Raw genomic sequence first — 17,694 nt, 5'->3', positions numbered from 1 at the left:
ATATTAGCAGACCAAACGCTGTGTGTGGAAACGGCCTCGATAATGTTGTTTACCGGCGCGCAGCACGGTGGCCTTGAGCAAGCAGTGACGCCGTTCATAAATGTGAAGCAGCATTGAGCCAATGAATGGCGACAGAGGTCCAGCATAACAGCCGGAGGAGAACAGGTGATTTATTAGGAACAGTGTCGTGTGTGTGCAGCCCTCTGCTGTACTTCCAGCCTTGTTTTTCCAATCTCCATCTCATTATCACTGTGCCCAACGCTCAGTCAACAACTCACTATATCTCCACCGCAATAAATCAGCTTGAAAGCCTCTGCCGGACTTGGCTGAGCGTTTGCCTCAGCGCTGGGCTTTATAAATCTCTTATCTTTATATTTATTGCACATGGCCACGTCAGCCTCGTCTGAAGGGCTGAAAGTGAAGTTCACAGATGCAAATTAACATCCTGTGCGTGTGCGCCTGTTTGCACTGGTGTGTGTTGCACCTGTAAGACAGAGAGAGAGAGAGAGAAAAGTGTTCTGCACTCCATCTTGCATACCTAAACGCAAACTATGTGTATCATCACTGAGAAGCGCAGCTACTAAAACATTAAAGCGCCGGCCAGGAAATATCACAACCTGTCACAACAGAGAGAGATGATGCTGTTAACCCTCAGCATGTATTAAATCTGTTGCTCTGAGGTCATGTCTCATTTTCAGATCTGTATCTCTCCCAGCTCAGATGTTGTCTTTTTCTTTTCCAGCCTCCGTTCACCCAGGAGAGAAAGAGAGAAGAAAAAGAAATCCTGTTGAATTTGAGCTATAGTGTTGCACACAGAGGGGATTTTGACTCATCCTGTACTTTTAGGAGTCCCTCTGAAACCGAGGAAGGATCTGGTGTTCTTGGAGCAGCCTTCGGGTCAGCTGGAGATCCGCTGGTCGTCCAAGTTTAATATCTCAGTCGAGCCGGTCCTCTACGTGGTGCAGCGCCGTTGGAACTACGGCATCCATCCCAGCGAGGACGATGCCACGGAATGGCAAACGGTGGCCCAGGTAGGAACCAAACAAACGGCGCACAACGGGAAGGTCTCTGTTAGCGGATCCCGTAAACTCTCCTCGGTCGTTGATTCTTGTAATCAGATACTCCTCGCACTGAAGTTTACAGCTTCCCTTATCCCTGCATGCGTCATGCTACAGCTGTGAAGCTGCAGAGTGCCAACAGACTGTTGCACACCGATGCACATTCCACACAGCCACAGGGTCTTTGAAAGTTTGGCAGGGAGAAACACACAGATGACTGATGTGGCAGCAGGCTCACATTGGGGCTGTGACCCTAGGTAAACCCTGACCCCTGTGGTTTACTCTGCCCCCCTTACTTCTCCCCATCTGTCCCTCAGACCGCAGAGGAGCGCATCCAACTGGCTGACATCAGAGCCAGCAGATGGTACCAGTTCAGAGTTGCAGCAGTCAATGTCCATGGGACTCGCGGCTTCACTGCACCAAGCAAGCACTTCCGATCCTCCAGAGGTATGGCTGTCTATGTACGCATATTTACATGAAGGCCAAATCACGTTTGACTCCGACTGGCCTTTGTTTGTTATGTTTAGGAGTTTGGAACAGGTGGAAGCTTTTGGAAGGAGTTTATGAAATCTGAGGCAAACATTAACCCAACCTAAAGAAAATTATTACTTTATTTTTTTATTTCTAGAAGGCTGCTTAAATCCTGTCTTCATGGGATTAAAATGACAAAGTACGCCATGTTGTTTTATAAGCCCATTTGGGCTAATAGCTCGTTTAAAGTGCCTTAAGCATCTTGAAATCTTTCACATTTTGTCACATCTCAGCTACAAATTTAAGCGTATCTTATTGGACCAACATAAATTGTCACATAGTCGTGAGGTGGAAGGAAAATCAATTCAGGGTATTCAAAATTTTTACTAATAATCTGAAAAGTGTGGCAAGCAATACTTTGCTGAACCACATTACACGTTGAGGAATGTTTTTAACAGCTTTACACAAAATGTAAATGAAATGTTTTCCCATTGTTTACAAGTAGCTAAAGCTTAATCAGATTATGCGAAGAACATCTGTGACCATCAGTTTTGGATTTGATCTAAACTATCTGAGCTCTTGGTGAATGCTTAGAGTTGTTAATCTGCTTTTATGGCAGAATTTCCCTTGATTTCCCTCCTTTTATTTCAGCATCATCTCTGACCAGCTTTCCTGTCTGTACTGGAGAAAATCATCCCCGCAACATGATGCTACCACCACTGTGCTTTAGCATTGGAAAAGTGTGTAGAAGTAGCTATACACACCATTTCAAATTCGATGTCATTCGACTATTCCGACACATGAGCTGTGGATGTCTGTAGCTCCTCCAGTTATCATTCACTGATAACGGGTTCAAATGAAGGCTAAAGTTTCCATTGGATTTTATTGACAAGTACCATCAAACTATGGAGAAATCCACACCACACTTTTCAGATTTGTATATACATTTTAATGTTGCTTAAAATATGTTCGAAGTGGGGGAAAAATATGTGGTTATAACAAGTTCAAAATTTAAAAGGGGTACGAATACTTTTCTAGGGCATAACAGCTGACAACCTCAGGTAGATGGTTTATTTTTATTTATAGAAAGTAATGGAAAATAGCAGAATGACAAGATCTGTATTGCAGCTGTTGTAGCAGCCTGAACAAGCAGCCAAAGTGTGTCAGTAGAAAATAGTTTCCTTTTAGAATAGTTTAGCACATCTTTCTTGCCACATCTTATTTTAATTTCAAACACTTACATGCAGCTTTACATTTTACTCCCTTGGTAGCAACCTCGGCACAAAAGAGTGTTGTTGTAGGTGCAATCTTAACTGCATAAATTCTGATTCCATCTAATTTTTACTGTCCAACACGTCTTTATTCAGCCTCATAAATAGCCTTGCAGATGGCATTCGTTAAAGTTACTGTTGAATCATTTTGTTATCGTATTCCAGTTTTGTGGCCATACCGTTTCCTGTGATTAATAGTTTTATTTTCCATGTAGAATCAAACCAATATGCCTACAGTAATGGCTGTAGCACCACTGATATCACTCATATATATCATACCAGTAACATACACACCAAAACGGGATCGCTGCGACTCGCCATGTTCTGCCAAATACTAGATCAGATACCACATATAGAAGGTATTAGTGTATTTGGCTGTGTGTTGACCTATGCTGTCAGTCCTTCATCATCCGTTTGCTCCTCTGAGCATTATGGATGACTGTCAGACAGCGAGACAGACACCAGGTGGGGGAACGACTGTGCTGCAGGGATGGAAACCGATCTCCAATCAGGCCAATCAGTGCCAGAACGCTGATAGATTGATGAGACTTGTCAGGGATTTGATGAAGTGCCGGCCGTTCTGTCATGCAGCCGTTGTTTGTGTAATATGACCATATCATCTGAATGCAATTTTGCACGACCGTACTTTGTTAAGGCAATTTGTAAGAACTGACTGCTTATTTATCTTGTACAGCTGACATGAAGCGGTTTTAAAGACTCGATGTGTCCAGTTGGTGGTTTTGGACCTGATTAAATGCGTTTCAGGTGGGAGAGGTCCCTGGCAATGGGAGCCAAGTAGGCTGTGGCATGAATCATTTTCTCATTAAAAGTATTGCTGCCTCTCATCTGGCGGTGGTGCTCCTCCGCCGGACTAACATCCGGCGCACATATGGATCGGTTTGGGGCCAGCCTTACTCTGGGCATCATTCATGCACTGAAGTACATTAATTCTGGACGTGGAGCCAAAGTGAGCAGCATGTGTTTGTTAACCCTCGACCCGTGCTCTCAGTGGGGCTGAGCGCTGTCTCGAACGTGACATGACACCTGTCATAACATCGCAGGGCAGATTGTCGGTGGAGCTTGTTGCCCTCCTCTGTCGGCCACAGTGCAGGGTTTAGTTGTGAAGCTCTTCATGGTCTGTTGTACCTCCTACCTGAAGTCAAGATTACTGGTCTGGCACAGAATTTGTCACAAATGTCCTTTTCTTAAGCGCGTGGGCTTTTCTGAACGTGACGAGAAAAAAACATAAATCTTCTTTTATTTTTTTTTTCAGAAATGAAGTTATTCATTCCAAATTGGTCTTGCCCATATTTTGTGGTTTTCACGCTCATCTCAAATTAATGGTGGTGCTTATGCAAAAAAAAAAAAAAGAAAAAATCTTCACTTGTTTTGTAAGATACATCACTAATGTAAACCTTCTGAATCTTAATTCATTTGTGATTTATCTTAACGTGGATATTTTATATATTGCATTTGGTTCATCACAAGTTATTACCAACTTATTGAGCTCTTTGCATTTTCATTTAGACAAGAAAATATTGTAAGTGCTAGATTTTAGCACTTAGATTTTTTATTTTCATGTCATACCTGACATGAAAAAAAAAAAACACTGCTACAGACACTAAGACAAATATCTACACAACTGCTCCCCCCAAATATTGAATGTACAACCTTTGAGAGTTCAGTTCTCTCTCTGTCTTTGAACACAACACAACTTCCTGTCAGCCAAAGCCAACCCTGTCTCTGGGGGTTCTGGGACTGATCAGCCAGAAGTAGATTTTGGTGTAACTACAGCAACATGTTGACAAGAGATGAAATGCAATATTTTCAAATTTAGATTTCCATTAGGGCATCTGAAAAACAGAGTCATTTTTCTGTAAACAATATGGTGCAGCGACAGTATGGAAGGACAGAGGAACATTATCATTATTTTGACAAAGATGCTTTCTTTGGTGGAACCATAAAGCCCGGCTGGCTAGCTAAAGAGTAAGGAATGGTCAAAATCTAAACTGGGTCATACTACAACTAAAACAGAAGCTAGAGTGCTTCACAAGTCAGACTTCACTTTAAATGTATATTTTTTTAATTTTACACATCTAATGTTCACAGATAATAAAAGCTGTTTTTTTGTTCTTGTTCCTTTGTTCCACAGACCCTTCGGCGCCTCCTAGCCCAACCAATCTGCGTGTCACCAACGTGACTTTGGGCGACGAAGGCACGGTGATGGTTCGTTTGAACTGGAGCTTGCCAGAGGAGCCTGATATTCCCATCCATCACTACAAAGTGTTCTGGAGCTGGACTGTGCCCTCAAAGTCGATGGTTCCATCCAAGAAGAAGAGGAGAAAGACCACAAATGGGGTAATTCTCTCTCTCTCTCTCTCTTTGTTTCTCAGTGTTGTCACAGTTGGTATCATTACCCTCTCTGTCTTCACTTCTTCTGACATCTATTCTGGCATGCAGTGGTGGGGAAAAAAAGACAAACACAGAATAAGCTTTGTATTTTTCAGTCACACTTAATAAAACAATGTGCTACATTGTTTTAATTCCTTATTCTGATGAAAGAACCCTTAAATGATGTTAAAATGTGAAGGGTAACACATTAAGTGTGATGAATAGCCCTGTTCAAAGTGATAAATCATGATTAACATGTCTGGGTTTCCAAAATATCTCACTCTGATTTGTTATGTTGGTATTCTGAAGTCATTAGTCAAACTGATTGAGTAATTCACTGTTTCGAAAATGAGCTTTGCTTGATTTTACGTGATTTATTAGATTATTTTTTTTGTATTTCGGACAGATCTGAGCAGCTTAAGAACTGCAGTTTTCATAACTGTACTCCCACTTCCTTAATTTTTATTATAATTTAATAGATGAAATCAGCATATGTAAGCTGAGAGCCAAAAAGCATTCAAGAAACAATCTGTAATTGTTGCATAAATATGGTTTTTAAAACAGAGCCCAATGATTTCTATCATTAATGCTCTTGTACTTCTAGTAATTTTATTTTATTTTTTTTATTTTTTTTGCATGCTAAAGTTCTACCAACTATTTTTATTATCCCAGAAAGAACAAATTCTTGTTTTATTTCTTTGACATGCCTGGCCAAGGTTTTTACACCAAATTGTTGGCACAAACAGAGAAATTATCAGTTTTGTTTTGTTTTTTTCATTTATGTTTAAGAAAACTTAAACATACATGAAAAATTACATGGGTTGAAAAAACTTTTAGGTTTGCTCCTTTTTCAATGTGTAGCATTTTTGCTGAAGTGCTAATGTTAATCAGCATGTTTCCTAATTCAGCTCCTAATGTATTTCAGTGCTGTCCCCGATAAGTGTATTTGGACATAACTTTCAAAACTTTATTTATTTATTTATTTATTTATTCATTTATTTATTCATTTATTCATTTATTTTTTGCAAACTGTTCACACAAAATTTTAATGATTTTTTTTTAAAACATTGGTATAAAAAAGAAAAAAAAAGTGACATCCTTTATGCATGGCTAAGCAAACAGTAGCAATTTGGCAAGATGAAGGTACAGCTGTCTGGTATATTATACAGTTTGAATTATTGAAAACTACATTACCAAAAAGAAGGCCATAGGAAGCATTTTATTTGTTTTGTGTTTGTGCAATAAAAACATGCAAAACGTTATTCTATTTTTTTTCTTAAAGATTGTGTTAAAATTGTGAGCTTCAGTATTTTTTTTTAAATTCATGAAACCGTCTGTATCAACACATGATCAAATGGCACATGTGGCTCACTATCACTGAAGAGTATTTGATGACAGACCCGAGCAGGAAGACGGATTGTCTAGACAGTCCACACACACACCTATAGATTTTTTTTTTCTCCTGAATTAGTTTTTAAAACACATAGCAGATGTGGCACAGAGGAGATAGAGGTGGGAGACACCAGACACTGTTGATACATGTACTACTGGTTTCCACTTTGGCACCTCGGGGGCTTTGAAAGCAGCCTGCTGCTTGAAGAATGTCAAAACACACGTAGTCAATAAGAGGAACTCATCAGGTTCACGCTGACGATGGAATGCTAGAAGTCCAGCGCAGTGAAGAAGCCCTGGGAGGCTCTGATAACACGGCTCTCTCACACGGCCCCCGGGAGGCTATCTCCCTGGTCATGGTGCCTTCCTCAGCTCCAGATGTGTTCCTGATACGCACTGCTTTTCCCACACGCAAGACACTGGCTCTGGCCCGGCTGAATCAGAGCCGGTACAGTGACAGGACTTTGAAAAGGCCTCTCAAACTGACGTACAGTAACAATAAATAAATCTAAAAGTGTTTTTTTTTTTTTCTTGTCTCAGGCTCAGAGCTGGGTGGATCTGGAGGGACTGCAACAAAACAGCAGTTACACTGTGGAGCTGCAGGCTGTCACATACTGGGGACAGGTGCGCCTGAAGAGCTCCAAGGCCTCGCTCCACTTCAGTACCTCTCAGAATAATGAATCAGGTAAACAACTCAAGCTGCTATACTGTTCTTCATTTGCACGTCTACATGAAGGCATTTAGATGTAGCTTTCTTATTTTGCAAATCCTTTTGGTTTGTATTTTGTGCTGCCTGAGGCTCGCATAATACGGGTAACCGAATCCCCACAAACATCTTTATCTGTGCTCGTTTCGTTATGCTTGTCAGCTGATGTCAGCTTTCAGTGCAGAATAACAGCATGTGTTAATTTAGCTTGTTACACATAGAATTTAAATGAAGTCTGGACAAACTACTAAGTCCACTTCAAACATGAAGCTATTGCAGCGGTGCTGTGGACCGCCGCTTTTGATTGGATTTATAATCGCTCTAGCTGCAATGATATTGCAAATTTGGAAATAAGTAGCTGGAAAAAGTTTATGGTACAGTTTTAGAGTAATGTTTAGAGAAACTGATACCCATTTTAGTCAACGCCTGGTGTGCCTAGAATCACAAAAAGAGAAGTCTTCTTGTGCATATTCATATGTCCTGACCTTCAGGCTGAAATTCCCAGAAGGCTGCCAGCTTTTTTTTTTTTTAATCTGAGCTTTTATTCAATGGTAGGTTGAATAAAAGCTTGCAGCCTGTACGATGTGCCGGTATACTTGAAATGTCATAGGAAATATAGTTTTCCTTATATTTAACTACAGCACCACTTTCCCTCCACAGACATCTTTAAATATCACGCCGATAATAAAAGTTGTTGCCTTTGACAGTTTGTCCTTCAACAGCAGCTTCCAAAGCGAAGAGCGTTGTTGTCAATTAGATCTGCACAATATTTTCTATCGCAATCCCAACATCTTTGAGTGCAATGTCCTTATTGCAACAGACAGCAAAATGCGGGGGTTAAAATCAATCGACACTGTCATAAAAATCTTCAGCAGTGATGTAATGATGCATTACATGTTTTCCAGATGTTGTGCAGCCGAATTATCAATGCGACCTCGTAGTGATTTGTATCGGATGTTTGACTTCCAACCAGTTATTTTCTCGGAACATCATTTATAATTCTGTAATTATGTGCAGGTTGGGGGATGAGAAACCTATTTTAGGTCACTGACTAAAAATCTTTTTGCAGCTTTTCGTTGAGTTTACCTTGGCGAAGATTGGAAATGTTATTTCCCAGTTGCCATAAAGTGCTGCGCTAGGGCTTCAAAATGGAAAAGATAAAGCAATATTATAACAGGTGAATCTTGAACTCAATATCTCAAAATCATGCACAAAGAAACCTGCCAGGTTTGTATGTTCTGGTGGAACATACATCGCAATGCCAGGTGGATTTTTATCTTCATACAAAGATGACAAACTGAGCCTGGATACACCTGGCAAAATCCTCCTTTTGCTTCTGTCTTGATTTGTTTTACTTCTGATTAGAATTGAATATCTCTGAAGCGCAAACAAACACAGACAGGACAGGTGTACCGTCATCATGTTCACGTTCATCTGTAGCTGGTGTTCATGCAGGCATCAAGTCTAAGTGAGAACGAGCTCCTTCTTTTGCACGTGTGAACTTCCAACCCCTGCAGTTACAGAGCACCCATGTAGAAAGAGATGTGCTTTTTTTGGGAAGGGGGCCGGGAGGAGGGGGGCACGGTATATTGTTCACTGCTGTGATCATCCAAAGTCATAATCAAGTCTGTTACCATGCTGAAGAGAGTGCCATAACACAGTCACTGTTGTATCTTAGCTACCGGAGCAAACACTTCTCTCTTCTGTTCCCAGCAAAATCGACCCACAAGCCCAAGAAGGAGGAGATATCCCCTCTGGGCTCGACGTTGGCCAAACGCCCCTCTGGGCCTCTGGAAGTGGGCACACCCTTCTACCAGGATGGTCAGCTCCAGGTCCGAGTCTACTGGAAGAAACGGGGAGGTAAGCGCTCTGTTTTTCAGCTTTGCTCCCACCAAATTAGCACCCCGTCATGCCCATCAATCACTATGACTCATGTGCACCGCATTAAGATGTTATGACTGATCCTCGCTCGCTTAAACAATTGCGCTTATAAGTGCGGTGCGTCAGTGATGTAAGTAAAGCAACGTGTCTTGCTGTGGGCCTTTGTAATTCGAGCGCTCGGCAGAATAGTTAAAATCTTCACACGGACAGTTAGCAAGGAGCCACCGTTTAGCAAAGAACAATAAACACAGAACCCGAGCTCAGCTGTGTTTAATAGATTCTCACATTAGACTCGTTTCGTTTTACAAAAAAAGCTGATGTCATAGGGAGGAGACGCGATGGCGGGTTCCAGCGCCACGAGGGGTTAAAGCATGCCTCTCCCAGCGGAATCCGTTCTCTTAAAAATCTTCAGCTAATACCGGAGTGAAAGTATGGAAACCCTGAAAGCCATGGTCTAAGGGTAACCTGTCAAGTCCCATTCGCTGCTCTATGTCATATTGCAAATATATGTCATCGCCCGGGCCAAACTCCACATCCTTGAGTCAAGAATGCGAGCCCTGGCTGTAGGAGAGGCCTGGTGAGACACCAACTGCTGAATCAGAGCGAGGAGAGCAGGGGAGCAGGGCTGGCGCAGAGCTGTTAGCGAGGTTGGCCTGGACTCACTGAGCTGAGTGATGCTGACAAGGATCAAGCGTGGCTGGGGAATCACTGCGTTGCAGAGCAGAGTTAATCCAGGACCTGTTTCTTGTATTGTGGTCCCGGTTTGCGGTGAGCGTCCGCCGCTGCCGCTCATCAGTCTGAAGGATGACCTTGCTCTCAGCTAATGTAAACACACAAGACACACAGATGGCCCGGAGAGTCTCTGGACATCTGGTTTGTGTGACGGACAGAGGGGACAGGTTAACTGAACCGTGATTAAACTCTCACTCATTGTGTTTGTGATCCAAAGCAGCCTGGCCTCTGGATTGTTTCCAGCGGACTAAAGGGAACGATATTGCACTCTCAGCTTTGATAAAGTATCTGCTGTCCTCTCAGCGCGCAGACAATACGCAGCAGTTCTGCGCAGCGGTACTTCTGAAGCTTGCCCCTCGTCGTGATTTATCAAACGCCGCCGAGTTTCTGTTCACTACCTGATTTCCACGCCCCATTTCTTGTTTTACCTGGCCCTTCCCCTCTCCGTCGGACCCGGCTAAGCCTATCTTGTTTATTTTTTCCCCAATTTTCCCGGTTCGTTGTAATTCCTCTCTTCTGCTTCCAAAGAGCTCAGGGGCTCCAAGTGCCAGACCCGTGTCTAAGCCTTCAAAGGACCCCTTTTTATCTCCCCCACTGCAACGCAGGCCCCTGCTGAGGGGCGAACGAAGCACAACTCAATTATTAATCGTGGAAGTATATTGAAAGGAAAACCCGAGCGGCACAGCTGAAGGAATTATAACCCTTGTAAACCAAGACGAGGGTGATGGTAAAATAAACACTGCTGAGAAGTTTATGTGGAGGTTCTTGTGTTTTCATATAAACCGTCGACGTGATCAACTTGACTTGATGCTCTGAAGACGCAAGAATGTCCAGTCTGAGATCTGTTAGCGAGGAAAAAGAAAGGTTCACCAAAGCAGGAAGTTTATGTTGATGATATCACATAAGTATGAACAGAGAAGGCCTTCTCCCCCTCCCTAAAGCCATTCATTAATATGGACCCACAAATGAGAACAGGAGATATAAGATTTTCCGATAAAGTGTATTATATCCTAAAAAGATACCCATCTGTGAATCATTGAAATATGTCAGAGTGGCATCACAGTGATGCTTTGTTGTGGAACTGCACTAGTAAATATGTCCAGATTTATTTCACTACAGAAGGACACCTGTTTGTTGTTTTCTCTGTAGTTCCCTTAATTTATTGATAAAGCCATTTTTTTTTTGTTTTGTTTTATGCATGCGTATGATTTGAATTTAGGTATTTGGAAGTAGAGCTCCTTCTTCACCATTCCCTTCTCTTCGTGAAATGCACCAGCGTCACAGCTTGATGCCTCTGCATAAACGAGAGTTTGGATCGTTTTCCTTAGCGCTAAAAGAACTAACCTTGAGTGATGTTTGTGTACGCTTCCTGAGAATACGCTCAGGAAGCGTATTCTTTGGTTTATCTGTCCATAAAACATTTCTCCAGGATGTAGCAGGCTTCTAAAACTAAACTCTACATGTCTCTTGGTCCATGGCGATATCAAACTGGCCTGGGTGTGGACAGTAATGCTGGTGTCCAAGAAGTGATTACTTCACAAATCCAGTTGGATAAATTACTGGAGTCAATCATGTGGCTATTATTAACTTTACATTTCAGTTTGCTTGGAGAAAGTAACTAAAGTGTGGAATCTATTGTCTTTTAAAGTGTGCTATGCATGTGCAGAGATTGGTGTTTATAATGATTACTGACATGTTCATGTTCATGTTTTGTTAGGGAAAATAAGGCAGAGAGAAGATGGTTGTAATGATATAGCGGAAAAAAGTGATATTACTGTCTGTTAAAAAAAGAAAATGAGAAAAACAATTGTGTTAGCCGGTTGATTTTACTGTATGTTATACTGTGCGATTTCAAAAAAATATATATAAATCTCGGACAAGTTTGGACTATACCACCGTGTTTGGTAAAATGCATCATACATTTTTTATTCATTTAAAACTGAGATTTTAGTTTGCATTTTGGTTCGATTGTGTCATTCCTTCATTTCAATGTGCAGTCCTGCAGAGACATGTGCTACCTGCATTTTATGAGTTTTTTAAACCTTTTAATTGTCAAGAGACAAAACAAAAAAAAGAAGAAAAAAAAGCTAATGGCATTTTAGTGGTTAAAAAGTTGATTCATTATTCATTTTTATGGCTTTTTAGGTTGACACCAGTAATCGTTGTTTACTTCTGAAGTCATTTTTTCTTTTGTTTGTTTAATAGAGGTATCTGATTGCTTTGCAGCTTGTTAAATGCCGGACCCAGCCTGGTGATGCAGCACTGTTTCATTGCGAAGGCTTGAGGTTCTGCATGCTGAGGAGGTTTTTAACATTCCACTCTCCGCCCCTCGTTCTTCATCTGTTGCAGACCCCACGGTGAGTCGCTACCACGTCCAGTGGATGCCCGAGTACTGCAGCCACAATGAGACCCGAGGCCCAGAGAAATCCGTCACACAGGTCAGTCCAGCTGAAGTCGCCCCGCAAAGCTGCGACCTGAACAGCAGCTGAAGCCGATGCTTCGGGTGCCTGACCTTTTGTCTCGACGCTGAGAAAGGACCGCTCCGTCAGGGAAAAGAGACCCCCCGAGTGAACCATGAAACCTGTTATGTTTTGTTTGCACTGCCTGTTGTTTTCAGTCCTATGAGTCAGTAATTACGGTCAGGCATGTGGTTTGTTAGCCAATAAAACACTTAAGCTTGAGCATTGTTTCCAGGAATAGTGGGGTTATACTCCTCCAAAGGCCTCTGCCACGCTACTGCATGTGTCTCCGTCTTGAGTTGTGTACGCGTAGAAAAGGTGGGAACTCGGCAATGGGCGTCTCTCAACCTAATCGAGGTTGTCAGAGCCTTTCAATCAACACATTCTTTGGGAAGCAGCTCTCCGGTTGCTTGGGAATATGTATTTTCCATATATCACCGAGGAGGAGTCCAGACTTGGGCTTTTATGTGAGCGCAGCGCCTCATTCACTTTTAATCAAAGCTGTTTCATATCAGAGAGAATATACACCCTCTCCTAAGGGACCGTCTATTAATGTAGGCAGACTTTATTACTGCGAGGTCTGAATCCACAAGTCAGCAAGATTTCTTTGTTCCCTTAGAGAAATTGGAAAAGTGTTAGATTGTCTTTTTTTTTTTTTTTTTTTTTTGTCAAGATCAATAGATGATTAAATCTTGAAATAGGTTTACAGTGAAAAGCTGTTGCTCTGAATTCATTGACCCACATTTACGGGCCGTGAGCAGGCTGTGGATTCTGCATCTTATTTTAGTCCTCATGTTCTTGTGGTTGTGCCTTATTTACCCGTGCATCTCAATAAATTGATCTTTGCTTTGATTATGGCTTTTACAGCTAATGACTCAAAAATTCAGTTTCTCAGAAAATTTGAATGTTACAAAAACAGAATAAAAAAAAAATATTGTCAAAATAGAAATGTTACACTGCGGCCCCTGGACTTTCTCCCACTGATGTGGGTACATTCCCAAGAAAAATAAAATTTAACCAGACGATCGATGTAAATAATCTTATGCACTAATGCACACTAGAACTGAACATTTGACTTGATTACTTGCACATTTGGCATAACTGATAGAACTTGGATTACAAAATTGCTGAAAGGGGGAAAAAAAATGCGCCGAATTCACAAAACTTGATTAGCCGGAAGTCATGATCTTGTTTAGCAGCTCCACTGAAAATACAGTGATGTAATAGACGAGAAAACATCATCAGGAAGAGAGGAAAATGAACAGACTGAAAAATATAACCTAGAAAGAGTTTAAAGATATCAGGATGGAATAAATAAAAAAAATTGCATGGCCAGACACTCAGAGTACACTAAAAATGTGCTTTGGAATTTGCATCATCCCTTAAGCTTCCTTATCTTAGAAAATCATCCGGCTCATCACTGCAAATGCTGTACAGTAACACCTGAAATCAGTTTGTGTGTAACTGAATACATAATACATGATATTTAAGTTTCACTTTTTGAATGTTTGATGATGGTGAATTCATTTCAGGTGCAGAAGCTCTGATTTTGCGTTTTACGTTGTAAAATGTTAGGCCAACCTCTTCCGTGGATGTGTTTGAGGTACGATCGGAATCTGGGATGTGTTTCAGAGCCCTAAGCAGGAACTTGATCTCCTCTAGTGCTGTGTGTTAAATCACCTCTGAAGACTTGTCACCCGGGACTGAACCGGGTGACAAGTCAGAGTCATCAGGGCTGAAAAAATCTGTTTCTGTACTCAGGAAAACTACATCAACCTTCCGGGTCTGCTGTTCTCCTGCAAGTACAAAGTCACTGTTCATTTGCTGAAGTCCAAGAGACGCTCCAAGGACGAGAGCACCACCTTCTTCACCCCGTCCTGCGCTACCATCCGGAGCAAGACCCACAAACACATCCCCTGTCTGGGGGAGGGAGGTGAGGATTCAGCTGCCTGACACATGAAGGGCATTTTAAAATCAATCCACATTAGCAGAGACACAGAAATTAGATACCTTTGTGTCTTGTGGCATCAGCAGGATGACGGAGAAAATCTATACCGGGTTGAAAGAACAAGTCAACATGTTAAGCATTTTTTTGGCAAATGTGGATTTAAAGGATAGGGGGGGGGAATAGAGTCTGGAATAAATGCGAGCTTTTACATTTCCATTTATTGCTGTCACTTCTCTTTCCAGCTTCAGTCCTTCCAAAGGTTCTGGCTAAGCCAGAAAATCTGACGGCCTCCTTCTCCATGAATGACGGAAACATAACGGGCAGCTTCCTGTGGCGCGTGTCCAGGGTGGCTCCTCACCAACGGATCACAGGCTTCCAGGTCACCTGGGCGGAGATCAACACTGAGAGCCGGCAAAACAGTCTGCCCAACAGCATCATATCCCAGTCCCAGATCCTGCCTCCAGTACGTTTTAATCCTAGTGGAACCAGACCGACAGTTTTCTCTTCACAGCATCAGCTTATTTTTGTTGCTTCTCATATGTCGCCAGAATGTGTACTACTAGCGTTGCCGTACACGTTCAGAAAATTTTTGCTGTGTTTGGAAAAGACGTCCTGTCCTCTGATTTTTATTTTTTTTTTTAGTTTAGAGCATCTGTCAGAGGTGACAGTGGTTTTCAGATAAGGTTCTGAGGACTCTTTGAGTGAATCCTGTGATAAGGCGTTGCCGTGCAGTGAGGCACATGGATAGATCAGAGGTAGCACTGCTGCTGGTTTTCCTCTCAAAACTCTTCATCTGCCTTCATGTCGTCCTCTTTTTATCCTCTGGTGGAGTTCTTAAACAGCCACTCTTTGAGATAATCTTCTTCATCAACAACACATTCTGCCTATCTGCACCCTGCCTCCCGAGCATAGCTATAAATAAAACCACCTACTACGCACTTTGTCACACTGGCAGCAGCCTTATGAAAACAAAGGCTTTGTTCTTTTTTTTGTGTCTGGCTTCTGCAAAGACAACTAATAAATCTCTGTTTTACAGCTTAACTTAAAGTACTGTCAACTTCATAGGGAATGTTTGTTTTATCTCAGCTGATAGTCTCTCCTTGGCTTTGTAGGATCACAGTCTGCTTGTCGTATCCAATTTGCGGCCGACTACATACTACAGACTGGAGGTGCAGGTCATAACAACTGGAGGCGAGGGACCCGCCACTGTCAAGACCTTCCAGACGCCAAATATACAACCACTGGCACAACACCGTGAGTTACTGTTAGCCATGCTAATAATATATAAAAATTAATTCAGAAAATGTATGTTCTGTTTAATTTGACACTACCTTTCTGTCTACCAACGTGTTTTTTTACTATTAGTTTCCCTAGATGGCTAATTAATAACGTGTATATTTTGTTTTTTGATTACTTTATAGTAAAGTTATAGAGAAAAACAGACTCCTCTTTACATTTCTGTACTGTATGGCTTTGCTCTCAGCAAAAATATGTCAAGGTTGGCAAAAACAGCACTTTTAATACAATAGATGATAGATTTACAGATTCATTGATGCAATGTTTCTGTAAAAGGTTGGACGTGCTGATTGCATTTTTTTTTAGCTATTATTTTAGATCTAGCCTGACCATGCTGGGACCCTTATGTTGGTATTCTGTTTTCACAATTAAGTTTTTTCTATGCACACTAACTGCTGCTAACATTTTCGCTAGCATCCTTACTTATGAAACAGAAACCATGTTGCTGAGTCTGTCAGTCCTGGCATCCTTAGCACCACCTCCCAGCCATCCATTTTCTGCAATGAGGATCTCAATTATCTTTTGAAAAGGATTTCAAGTACCGTTATTTATACATTTTTATTATTATTATTATTATTAGCATAATAGATGTAAACATTTAATGTTTACAGTGTTAAAAAAAAAAAGTGGGCTCCTAATCTACACCTAATAGCAACACCGTCGTATTAAGACCGTATACCAGAAATAACTATGATTTCAAATAGTAGCTGACGTGTAGCTGAATATTTGTGCTTTCAAAGGACCCAGACTCCGGCAGCACCACTCTCATCACCAGAAGCCATCATTGGAGAAACACTGAGTTTGCGCACCGAGGCAAACCCAACCCGACTGAGCGAATCGACTGTGACTCTGTTCCCGTCAGCCAGGGAAGGAATGCGTGGAGCCTCACAGAAACTCAGTTCGCCGGACCATGAAGTGGACCACCCCACCTCCGCACTCTCTCAGCTCATGAAAAATGGGTCTATCTTCTTCAGGCTCCACAATGCATCAGCTCCTTTTTAACCCCGACAACCCTCTCTCTCTCTTTTCACTTAGATGTCACCGGATGGGTTTGTGTGTGTGTACAGTGAAAGTTAAACTTCAAGGTTTCATATTCTGTGCTGCTTAGAGCACAGTCCTACCCCACCCCAAATCCCCCACCCCCACTTATCCCTGCTCATCCCAGACTTAAAAGCAAGTGATGAAATTTCTGGTCAAAAAAAGATCCAATAACTCAGAAATTAGTTTTTGATCCCACTGTCGTCGTGCACAACAAAAAAGACCTTTGATTGGATTTGATAAACATGTGGTTGAAAGCAACCTACTGGATGGTACGGCGATGCCAGAGCATTTGCTTATTCTTGAAGAAAGAAAAAAAAGTAGAACTTAATCTATTTATTTTGTGCTTACCCAACAAAGAGGCGCTTAGACATGCAGTCTGTACTGATGGATAATGTAACTAAAGTCCTTATCGTCTAACCCGGAATATTTCATGTAGTATGTTGCATGTAGTCCATTTGATTTTTGAACTGTAAATGAATTACTTGCTTCAAATTGAAAGCTCGTAATGTTTTTTTTTTTTGTTTTGTTTTTTTTTTGCATGACAACTGTAAGCATCCCGTTGGCATGAAATAACGTCTCTGTGTTACCTCTTTTCAGTATGTTAGCAATATTTCATTAACAGATTAACAAATAATTATATTGGAAGTAATATGTCACGTTTATTAATGAAATTATAACGTGTGGAGATGAATTGTACATGTTCTTGGCTGTAGAAATATTTGTCTTGGAGCAGTCAGTGAATGTTTATATTTATTTATGTGTGTGTATTACAATGTTTGCTTTTTTTTGTTGTGTGTGAATGTGTTTGGATTTTATGTGTTGTAGTCTCTGATTTTTAAAATTGCTAAAAAAAAAAATATCGACAAAAAAAAAAAAATCTTGTAAAGACATTTTGTAAAAAAGGAATTGTAAATACAGTCTTATGTTACATGTTATTTTTCCATGCTAGAACCTGTACAAACTGCTAAGTAATAAAATAACTCCTAACCTGTTCCCGGCCGCTGCTTGCTTTATCCCGTTTCGATAGCTGTGCGCTCTCGCTTTTGCT

General features: G+C 41.4%; 1 protein-coding gene across 1 annotated transcript in view; it reads left to right on the top strand.

Annotated features, from left to right (window-relative positions):
* Nucleotides 1-17,219, top strand: part of anos1 (anosmin 1) — a 59,163-nt gene extending 41,944 nt beyond the window's left edge. The window contains exons 5-14 of the mRNA XM_007546368.2: nucleotides 847-1,031; nucleotides 1,376-1,505; nucleotides 4,953-5,158; nucleotides 7,124-7,268; nucleotides 9,003-9,149; nucleotides 12,252-12,340; nucleotides 14,123-14,294; nucleotides 14,552-14,772; nucleotides 15,422-15,563; nucleotides 16,346-17,219. Of these exons, the coding sequence (XP_007546430.1) occupies nucleotides 847-1,031; nucleotides 1,376-1,505; nucleotides 4,953-5,158; nucleotides 7,124-7,268; nucleotides 9,003-9,149; nucleotides 12,252-12,340; nucleotides 14,123-14,294; nucleotides 14,552-14,772; nucleotides 15,422-15,563; nucleotides 16,346-16,404 (1,496 nt within the window). The 3' untranslated portion in view covers nucleotides 16,405-17,219. The remainder of the gene's footprint in view (nucleotides 1-846; nucleotides 1,032-1,375; nucleotides 1,506-4,952; nucleotides 5,159-7,123; nucleotides 7,269-9,002; nucleotides 9,150-12,251; nucleotides 12,341-14,122; nucleotides 14,295-14,551; nucleotides 14,773-15,421; nucleotides 15,564-16,345) is intronic.
* Nucleotides 17,220-17,694: the final 475 nt, after the last annotated feature.

This window comes from Poecilia formosa, unplaced genomic scaffold (genome assembly GCF_000485575.1).
Source record: "Poecilia formosa unplaced genomic scaffold, Poecilia_formosa-5.1.2 Scaffold16, whole genome shotgun sequence".
Taxonomy (NCBI): Eukaryota; Metazoa; Chordata; class Actinopteri; order Cyprinodontiformes; family Poeciliidae; genus Poecilia; species Poecilia formosa.
Note: the sequence above shows the minus strand (reverse complement) of the source record. Positions and strands in the feature narration are given on the sequence as shown.